General features: G+C 43.9%; 1 protein-coding gene across 3 annotated transcripts in view; it reads left to right on the top strand.

Annotated features, from left to right (window-relative positions):
• Nucleotides 1–10000, top strand: part of LOC134466878 (inositol polyphosphate multikinase-like) — a 46865-nt gene that overhangs the window by 9816 nt on the left and 27049 nt on the right. For all 3 annotated transcript variants that reach the window (XM_063220778.1, XM_063220780.1, XM_063220779.1), the window contains one exon: nt 7682–7778. In XM_063220778.1, coding sequence (XP_063076848.1) covers nt 7682–7778 — 97 coding nt within the window. The remainder of the gene's footprint in view (nt 1–7681; nt 7779–10000) is intronic.

Raw genomic sequence — 10000 nt, 5'->3', positions numbered from 1 at the left:
CCACTTTATTCTGTTTAAAAAGCTCAAACCATTAGTCCTTTATTGCTGCTTCTCTTCAAAACTTAACTTGCGTGAAGTCACCATGAATAGGGCTAATGGAGTTGCGAATGACACTTTCTGTGTCACACTGGCTATGTTTACATGATGTTTTTCATTTCATTCTGAATTGTGAAGTGTTTACATGAGATATTCAAAGTGGAATTAATCTTTATTCAGAATTAAAGTGAGTTAATTCTGAATTAAATGTCTAGTGTAAATATGGCCACTGTTCAGGGGGTGCATTTCTCGAAACCGTAGTTGCTAACTATGTTAGCTACTTTGTATTTTGCCATTCAATTTCCCATTGGCAACTACTCAAATTGCTAACTGGCTAACAACTACACTTTCAAGAAATACACCCCAGTATTGTAGAGTGCAGAACTACAGTGCTTGTTTTTATCTGGATCATGCAGAGGACATGCAGGTCAATTTTGTACATGTTCCCTCTTTTGTTATACACCATAACTCACACAGTGTGTGGGAACGCCTGTCCACAGGTCAGTTGTCTTTCTGGTCTGTGGTCTGTTGTCGTTTCTGGTCTGTGGTCTGTTGTCGTTTCTGGTCTGTGGACTGTCGTTTGTACCGTTTACTCTGACTGTATTCGCATGTGTCTTTTAGGCCTAGGACTGTGGCAGTTGTGAAAAAGCACACACCACCAGAATTTTCTTTCTCCTTCCGCCAAGTCCAATTAAATATGCCCAAATTTAATCTATTTAATGCAAGAAGGCTGTGGGGTGTAAAAATGTATGTCGCACTCAGTTATGTTTTCACACTCACACACACCCACACTAGGCACACATTCGCATTCCCAATACGCGCCCACCCACACATGCAAGCGAGCGCATACAGTCACACGTGGTGTGTGGCACCAAAAATACACTTATATACACGCAGGGATGCAGACAGGGGGGAGGGACAAAGGTTGTCCCGGGGCCCAGGGAGAGAGGGGGCCCAGAATTGGGTCCTCATTACACTGTATCTATTTGGCTGGGAGGGGGGCCCTTTCAGATGACTTTGTCCTGGGCCCGGCCAAAGCTGTCAGCGGCCCTGTATACACGCATACAGTATATAAGCCTAAGGGAGTGAGAATTAGTTTTGTCTTTTGTAGGCCCACACTGGAGGACGCGGCACATTCCCGCTGCACACTCCTACATCCATGTGCTCATTGCCTCTCTCCTCCTCATCCCACTCATCGTCCACGCTCGTGTTGCACGCTTTAAAGTGCTCAGGCTTGCACACAGGGCCGGAGCAATTATGACCTCAAATTAAGAAGTAGGTGCAAGTTCTCTGACCTCGGTCAGTTATGAAAGGCTTTGTTTGCTATGAAACTACTGAACGACCTCAAATTAGAAACAACTCGGACATAATGTAGCCTCTTAGTGCTGATGGGGTCATCAACAGGCCCATTCACTCTTTGCTTAAAAACTCAACTGCATCACATCTTGAACAACTACAACATTACTAGCAAAGGTTTTAAGTAACAGATTTAGACTTAGTTGATGCTATTTTGGGAACAGCAGCCTTATAATAGGGTCTCTGGACAAAGAGTTGGTGATACCGCATCACTTCTGAAAATAAGCTCATTTCCTTGAGTTAATTGATTGAGTTATTAGCTTTTATCCTTTACCTTCAGCCACTCTCTGAGTGCGTTGCAATATGCGACCTTGCCTTCTCCACTTGCGCTTGTCTCCTCGTCCGGCCTCCTGGCCCCTCCTTCGTGGAGGAAACGATAAAGTTTCCCAGCTGTCAGCCTAGCCACAACAACTTTTGAGGGACTGTTTCTCATTCACCATCCCAATTGCAAATGAGAAAAAGACTCTACAATTGAGCTTTTGCAAGATATTGAAATATAATGCTGGTGTCAGTGATGTCATCATGACATATTACTTCCTGGTACGAGGAGAGAAGCAAGTGGAGGAGGCAAGGTCGCATATTGCAACGCACTCTCTGAGTCTGGCAAAGCTAATTCTACCCCCAAGCTAGCACATAGTGCAGGTTCAGTTGTAAGTTTAGGAACATTTCATATAGATTTTTCCATTCAGCATTTTTTTTACTTCTAGGACCCCCCCGAACACAAATCCACCTGTTTCCAATTTTTTCCTTAATATTTAGTGGCAAATCCAAGATGGCTGCCATTGTGTACAGAACATTCGCCATTAATGCTGTTTTAAGGATTGAATTTCTTCACTTAATCTTTTTTTTTTTTTCAGGACAACATTTCATAGAAAACCACTTGTTTCCAATGTTTTGCTTGTTTTTCAGTGGGAAATTCAAGATGGCTGACATCATATTTGGCAAAATTGGCATATTTAGTATTTTTAAAGTCTATTCAGCCATTGTTGACTTTTATTGGTAATATTTGTTACATGACTGAAGTCAGCCATCACATAAACTAAATCCATTACAAAATCCAAGATGGCCGACATTTCATATAGCAAAATCAATATTAACATAATGCTTTCAGGTCTATAAATCATTTGTGAATTTAAGCACATACGATTTTGTGCAGGTCCAAATTATTGTTCAAGCAAAAATTAATATGAATCCATTAATGTACAGTACCTGTTATGCAGTGCTACCTGTACAGTAGCATTGCATATGCACTGGTTTGGCTGCCTATGTCAAGGCCAAGGCCTACAAAGTTGCTTCAGGGTCGGCTTCAGCTTATCTGAAGGCTATGAAACCAAATGTTCTGCCTGGGATGCTGCATTCCTCCAATTCCAACAATCTTGCCATGCTCTCAGACTGCTCACAGAACTAGGCTCTTTGGCATGACAGTCAGTGTACACCCATGACCCTAGTAATGGCCAAACTATCATACCTTTGTAAGACCTTTGGCATCATGAAGTATTGGTGGCACAAGTGTGAATGTAAATTGTGTCTGCCTCCAGAAATTTTGGACCCCACAAAAGATTAGATTTTTGGGCCCCCATAAGGGCCCCGGTCAGTGCTGTCAGTGCTTGGCGTCCATGTCTGCCTCAATGATGCTACAGAGTATTCTCTCTATATTAATGTGTGGAATGAGGTAGTCCTATTGCCCACTCTTCTGGATAGTTCTATGAAATTAATTAATAGGCTTTTTTTTTAACTTCCTGATCAGTCTATAGAGTTTAGTTGGAGGCAACTGGCCTTTTTTTGCAACTGGCAAATTGCAAGCCAATCTTTGCGCACAACATTTAAGATGTGTCACCCCAAACTTCAGATGTTCTACTTCTGAGACTGAGGCATCGTGAGGATGGACAGAGGGCTCGACTCCTGTCATAAATCACACTGGCTCCACCTGCTGCTATGCTATTGAGATCAGGGGTCAGTTCAGATATAGATGAGATCTAGGTTATTTGCTAGTTCAAGGGTTTTTGGACACCATATTGAATTTTGGCAAAATATGAGATAAATGTTGATAACATTTCATGTAATGACAGTTATGTGCCTATCAAAATATTACCAATAGGCGTACAATACTGCAGAATGGCTTTATAGACCGTAGCCCCTTAATGCATGCCTTACCTCCTGTGGCATGCTGTAATAGTCATTGAAAGTTAACTACCATTGCACTACAATACACATGACACAGGGCCTTTAGTTATGCACTACGACGTGGTCATTGCCATTCTGGTAACAGCAAATTTATAACGCCATGTCTTAATGGGTTAAAACACCAAAATGTCCTTATTTTGCTATAATGTCAGCAATCTTGGATTTTGCTTCTGAAAGTTAAAGGGGAAATAAAAACAAGTTGTTTTGTATTCAGAGGGGGTCCTGCAAATAAATAGGATAAGACACATTACCTGGTCATAAAAAGAGCCGTTCAATGCCTTTTCTGATGTCATGTTGAATTTTTACAACAGATTGAATAATTTTTGAATGAAGTTCATGTAATGGCTGACTGAACAGTCCTTCATCCATCGTGAATATTACAAATACAAGAAAAAAAACAATGACTTTAGAGACCTTAAAACACCAAATACATAATTTATGCTATATGTCATGTCAGCCATCTTAGATTTTGGTACTAAAACTTAAGGGGCGGCGGTGGAAACAGGTTGTTTGTTGTTCAGGTGGTGTAAGAAATATAAAAAACACCAATTCCAAAAATGTATATGACATGTTTCTTTCAATTACATTCAATTGTGTTAGAATATGACCATATATCCGCCATCTTGGATTTTGGGCGTTTCCACTTCAGAAAAAAATTGGAAACAGGTGGATCCGAAGACTATGGGGTCTGTAGTTGATAAAAAACACAATTTGGAAAAATCTATATGAAATGTTCCTAAACCTTATTTTTGGGACAATTGAACCTGCACTAACATGTGTAATTGAATCGTATGGGGTCAGCTAGCTGCTAGCTAGGAACTAGAAGCACCAACGTCACCAGACTAAGAGAACCGCTGCAAGAACTGAAGAAAGTTAAAACTTGACTATTCAACTGGGGATGTGTGAAATTAGTTTCCAGACATGGTGAAGAATTGTTTTAAAGTGGATTATTGTATGTAACACCAGCTAAAGAAATGGTTGACATGGCGAAGCCTCTTGTCAACAATTGACAGCCAGGAGCAAGCTTTTTTCAATGAATTGTGGGGGGGGGGGGGGGGGGGGGGGAGGGGGGGGGGGGGGGGGGAGGGGGGGGGGGGGGGGGGGGGTGGGAGGGGGGGGGGGTTTGCAATGAAAAAATGAAATGAAATGCACCTGCTCCGTGTGCGTGTGCTTGTGCGTGTCTGTGTCTGTGTGTGTGTGTGTGTGTGTGTGTGTGTGTGTGTGTGTGTGTGTGTATGCTTGCTTGCTGTGCTCACACACCGAGCCTTTTCTTTTGTCACCCACCTGAGGTGGCGTTTAATTAGCAGCTTCGCTACGTCCCGCTAGCTCCCCCTTTGTGTTCGCACCGCCACAGCACCCAACCGTTTCATGCCATCAGGCCCGCCGACAGTTGGGACAAATGGGTATGGTGTCACGGGCCCAGGGAGATAGGGGCCCCAGAATTGGGTCCCCATTACATTTTATGTATTGGGTAGGGGCCCCTTTCAGATGATTTTGTCCTCGGCCCAGCAAAAGCTGTCAGCGGCCCTGCACGCCATGCCCACATACCGGCTTGCGTTGTGAGACTCCATTCGTGGGCATGTGCCACCCACATTTTCTCCCCCTGGGGTGGTAAGAGCTCAGAGGAGGCAGGTTTGATGGGTTTCTGAGTGGGGTGATGATTTCCTCCTGGTGTGTCATGCATCCGACTCGTCTGGATGGATAGATGGCTCTCTTTCTCTCTCGCTCTCTCTCTCTTTCTATCTCTCTCACTCTCTCTATCTCTTTCGCTCGCTCCTTCTCTCTCTCTCTCTCCTTCTCTCTCTCTCTCTCTCGCTCTCTCTCTCTCGCTCTCTCTCTCTCGCTCTCTCTCTCTCTCTCCTTCTCTCTCTCTCTCTCTCTCTCTCTCTCTCTCTCTCTCTCTCTCTCTCTCTCTCTCTCTTTCTCTCTCTCTCTGTCTCCTTCTCTCTTTCCCTCGCTCTCCTTCTCTTTCTCTCTCTTCTTCTCTCTCTCCCTCTCTCTCTCTCCCTCTCTCTCTCTCTCTCTCTCTCTCTCTCTCTCTCTCTCTCTCCTCCTTCTGGTGCTTCTCAGTTGTAAACAAACACACTGATAAATTAAAAATGAAGGACCCGCAAAACCAATATTATGCCTCCAAACATCTTTTTAATTATGTTTGGTGATGTTCCAGGCATGCCACGCACTCTTTATCAAACAAGACTTAAAGGTGTTGCACCCACCCAGACATTTAATTTAGACGAATGCCTTTTTGCTGTAGGCCACTTTACTACAAACACAGTCTTGGCTCTTGGCAAACGTTGTGTGTGAAGTTCCTTAAGCAACAAGACACTCACTACAGCCCGATAAGCTCAGCTTCCTCCTTTTTTTTTAAGCAGCTTGGGTGCATTTCTGGAAAGCGTAATTATTAGCAGTTAGCAACTTCAGTAGTTGCCAATGGGACATTGCATTGCAATCAACAAAGTACCTACAACAATAGTTAGCAACTACAGAAATGCAGCCCTGTAGAGAAGTAACATGTGGTCTCTGCTTCAGACCTTGTTGCCTTTTCATCACTTAGTGTCGGTTTACCACAAGAGAGTATGATGTTTCAGTCAATGATGCAATATGCATTTCCAGGTCTTTGTGTCGTCGGTGTCTGCTTGTTTGCAAATGAAAATTCATGCGTAACATTTTCGGGACCTGTGTTTTAGTTGGTGCAATACAGTATACTTATGTAAGACTTGGTCAAGCTGTTTGCTGATGAGAGGGTTGTTAAGGATGAAAGCCCTTTACACACCTTTTAAAATGGTTATGTCTGCCTTATTACACTGTTTTATGAAGACTAATGACATGCATAGCATATCGATTTGTTCTTGAGCACTTCTCATTACATCCAAACATAGCTATTATTTTTTCCACCTTTGGAACCATTGCTACTACTTTTTAATGCACATGGATGGAAGAGGAGGAGATGTTTATGAGGATGTAGATTACACCATACGTGTAAGGCTGTACCGCCTTGTTCAACATGTACATCTTTCTGAAATGCATGAAGTAAAAAAATCATTTTTTATGATCAATAACATTTACGGTAGATACATATGCACTTTTTGCTGTTTTCTGCTCCTGTGGTTTGCTGACATATAATGTTAACTATATTTTTAAGAATATTTTCATTGCGCTATTGATGGGACGGTGAGAGAGGGACTAAAAGGAAAGGTGAGGGGAGTATCAGGAAATGATCTCGGGTTGGACTCTAACTCAGGTCCCCAGAGTAATGGTATGGCGCTTTAGCCCACTGATTCATGGCACCCCCTTACACATATTTTTAAAACCAATGCCCCCGCTGGTCATTAATCTCGTTGCTAATGTCATGTGTCCCTTGTGTTATGTTCCAGGTCTAAAACCAATACCCCCCGCTAGTCATTCATCTTGTTGCTAATGTCATGTGTCCCTTGCGTTATGTTCCAGGTCTAAAACCAATACCCCCCGCTAGTCATTCATCTTGTTGCTAATGTCACGTGTCCCTTGCGTTATATTCCAGGTCTAAAACCAATACCCCCTGCCTGCCAGTCATTCATCTTGTTGCTAATGTATGTGTCCCTTGCGTTATGTTCCAGGTCTAAAACCAATATCTTGTTGCTAATGTCATGTGTCCCTTTGCGTTATGTTCCAGGTCTAAAACCAATACCCCCTGCCCCCTGGCACACGCACACACGCACACACACACACCCTCATGCACACACACACAGGCACGCACGCACGTACAGACAGTTCAGCCCTCCGGCACATTCATTAGGAGATGAAAGGGTGTTTCCAGCTCTGCTACAGCCCCCCCATACCCCCCCCCCCCCCACACACACCTCAATACGGAGATGTTTAATTTAGCCCTGAGTGGAGTACAGCACACTACGACAAAAGCAACAGGAGAGAGAGAGAGAGAGAGAGAGAGAGAGAGAGAGAGAGAGAGCCCCAATATCTTGTTGCTAATGTCGTGTGTCCCTTGCGTTATGTTCCAGGTCTAAAACCAATATGTTGTTGCTAATGTCACGTGTCCCTTGCGTTGTGTTCCAGGTCTAAAACCAATATGTTGTTGCTAATGTCACGTGTCCCTTGCGTTGTGTTCCAGGTCTACTCGGAGGACAGCAGAGACCCCTGCCTGTTGAAGCTGCAGCGCTACCTGCCCACGTACTACGGCACCTGGTCCTCACCTGAGGCCCCCTCTGGTAAGAAGGCTGTGTCCTTTTTTTTTCGACTTTATTTGATAGGACAGTGTTAGGGCCAAAACATACCAAGGCGGAATGGAACGGTCGCAGGACGAACGCGGTCTTTCTGCTTGTTTCGGCCGGCATGTTTTTCTCTGCCTTTCACACTGACAGCGTCGGCGTGCGCGGCAAGTCCTATTCAAAACCCTCCCCACAGCCAAAGCTAGCATGCTACTTTGCCATTCATTTGAATGAGACACCGCCGTTCGCCGGCGTGAAAAATACGCTCGAGTTCTATTTTCCAAATGCAGCGCGGCGCGGAGCCGGCTCCCGCTCCGATGCTCGACTACCGCCGGTTGGTGTGTAAGGACAGATATGTTTCTATGTATTTTCACCGACGCCGGTAAAAAAACGCGGCCGTTCCGCGACGCTTTACCGCCCTGGTGTGTAAGACCCCTTAGAGGTGGACAGGAAGCGAATTGGTGAGAGAGACGGGGAGGGGTTGGCAAGGGACCCGGCCGGGCTGGTTATCGAACCCGGCTCAGCCGCATGGGAGGCGAGTGCCCTACCGGTTGGCCACGGCAGGTAAGGGCCAAGAATGCTGTTTCCTATGAGTGAAAAGGTCCTCTTTGGATAGTTGAAGAATATCAATACACATTACAAAAAAACCCAAAAAAACGTAAAGAAACCATATCTCCATTAGAATGGACAAGCTCTTTAAAAGGATTTAGGGAAAACCATACAATGATGTGTCGTCAGGTACTGACAAATAAAGGCTTGTGTGCAGGGCTCTGTGATACTGTCCCATTTTTGGAAATAAGCTTATTTTACACCTCCACCAGAGTTAAATATTAGGGTTTTACCGTTCTCCTATACTTTCAACCGTTCTCTGGGTAAGGCAGTGCAAATTTTAACTCCAAGTTAGCAGTTAACATTAAGTCCTATGAGACCAGTTAGCTGCCAGCTGGTCTCATAGGACTCAATGTTAACTGCTAGCATGGAGGTAAAATTTGCACTGCCATACTCAGAGAACGGTTGAAAGTACAGAAGAAAGGTAAAACTCAACTATTTAACTCAAGGGGAGGTTTAATATGAGCTTATTTACAAAAAAGGGACAGTATCACTTTAACACCAGCCAACAGGCCAAATGCTGGTGAAATTTCAGTTTGGCTGGTAGAAAAGATCAACTTATTAGCCACTGGTGACCCATTAGTGACTGTGTTTGGCCAGTAAGTTTAATGTCTACTGGCCATTTTGGCTTGTGATGAAAAAAGTTTATTTAGAGCCCTGCTAGTGTGAGCAATACAATTGCATGTAAATAAAGTAGAGTATTTAAACGGGCAAACGAAATGACCTTTATTCTCGTGAAGTGGGTGTATCCTCTGCTTTGAACCTATCTGCTAGATGGAACCTATTTGTTTTTGCTTTTTTTTTGTTTTGAACATTGTGTGTGAACAAGAAGTTAGCGTTGTATTGTGGTCGTGCTCTACAAATAACCACGTGTGGGAGAGGCGAGCTTGTGGTTTTACTCTGAGCTGCTGTGTCCGGAACAAGTTAGCCTCTACTTGTTAATTCCCTTTTAAAAAAAACAATCAACAGAGAAGACTAATTTTAGACTTTAGACACACAATCTGCACAGCAACACGCAGGTCGTGTCAAGAACACGGCTTCCCATTATAACCATTACATGTTACCTTTATGTCAATGCAGATGGTTCTAAGTTAGAAATTTGTTCTAAATTTGTTAACATTTTGAGTCAATTTGTTTCAACTTGAATATTCAGGGACGACTTTTGACAATGGTTATTTGTTGCCATTGGTCAGTGGTAAAAGGGCTCTATTGTTGTTATGGTGCTGTGATATGTAGTGGAGTCGAATAGGGTTAAGGGCTGTACACACACGTCGCTGCTAGTTACTCGCTCAGCGGATGAACTCAATAGAATGTCAATGTGTTCCAGCGAGACTAGCAGGCGAGTAGTAGGCGAGTACTGTACAAGCGATGCGATATGGGCGGATTCCGAGTTGAAAATATTTTATCTTCGAGCGAGGCGAGTAAGCGAGTAACCAATTGGAATGCAGAGTTCGGTACTTCTCGGCTATTGGCAGTTAAAGCCGCGGGAACATTCAGCGAACGCTCCATGAAAGAGTGGCGAGTAGGCGAGCAAGCGAAAAGCTAGCTTTGTGTGTGTACGCCGCTTTACTCTATTGATCCCAAAAGAAATTAGGGTCCCTAGCTGTGTACAC

The sequence above is a fragment of the Engraulis encrasicolus genome, chromosome 17 (assembly GCF_034702125.1).
Source record: "Engraulis encrasicolus isolate BLACKSEA-1 chromosome 17, IST_EnEncr_1.0, whole genome shotgun sequence".
In the NCBI taxonomy this organism is placed as follows: Eukaryota; Metazoa; Chordata; class Actinopteri; order Clupeiformes; family Engraulidae; genus Engraulis; species Engraulis encrasicolus.
This window is presented reverse-complemented; position numbering and strand designations above follow the sequence as displayed.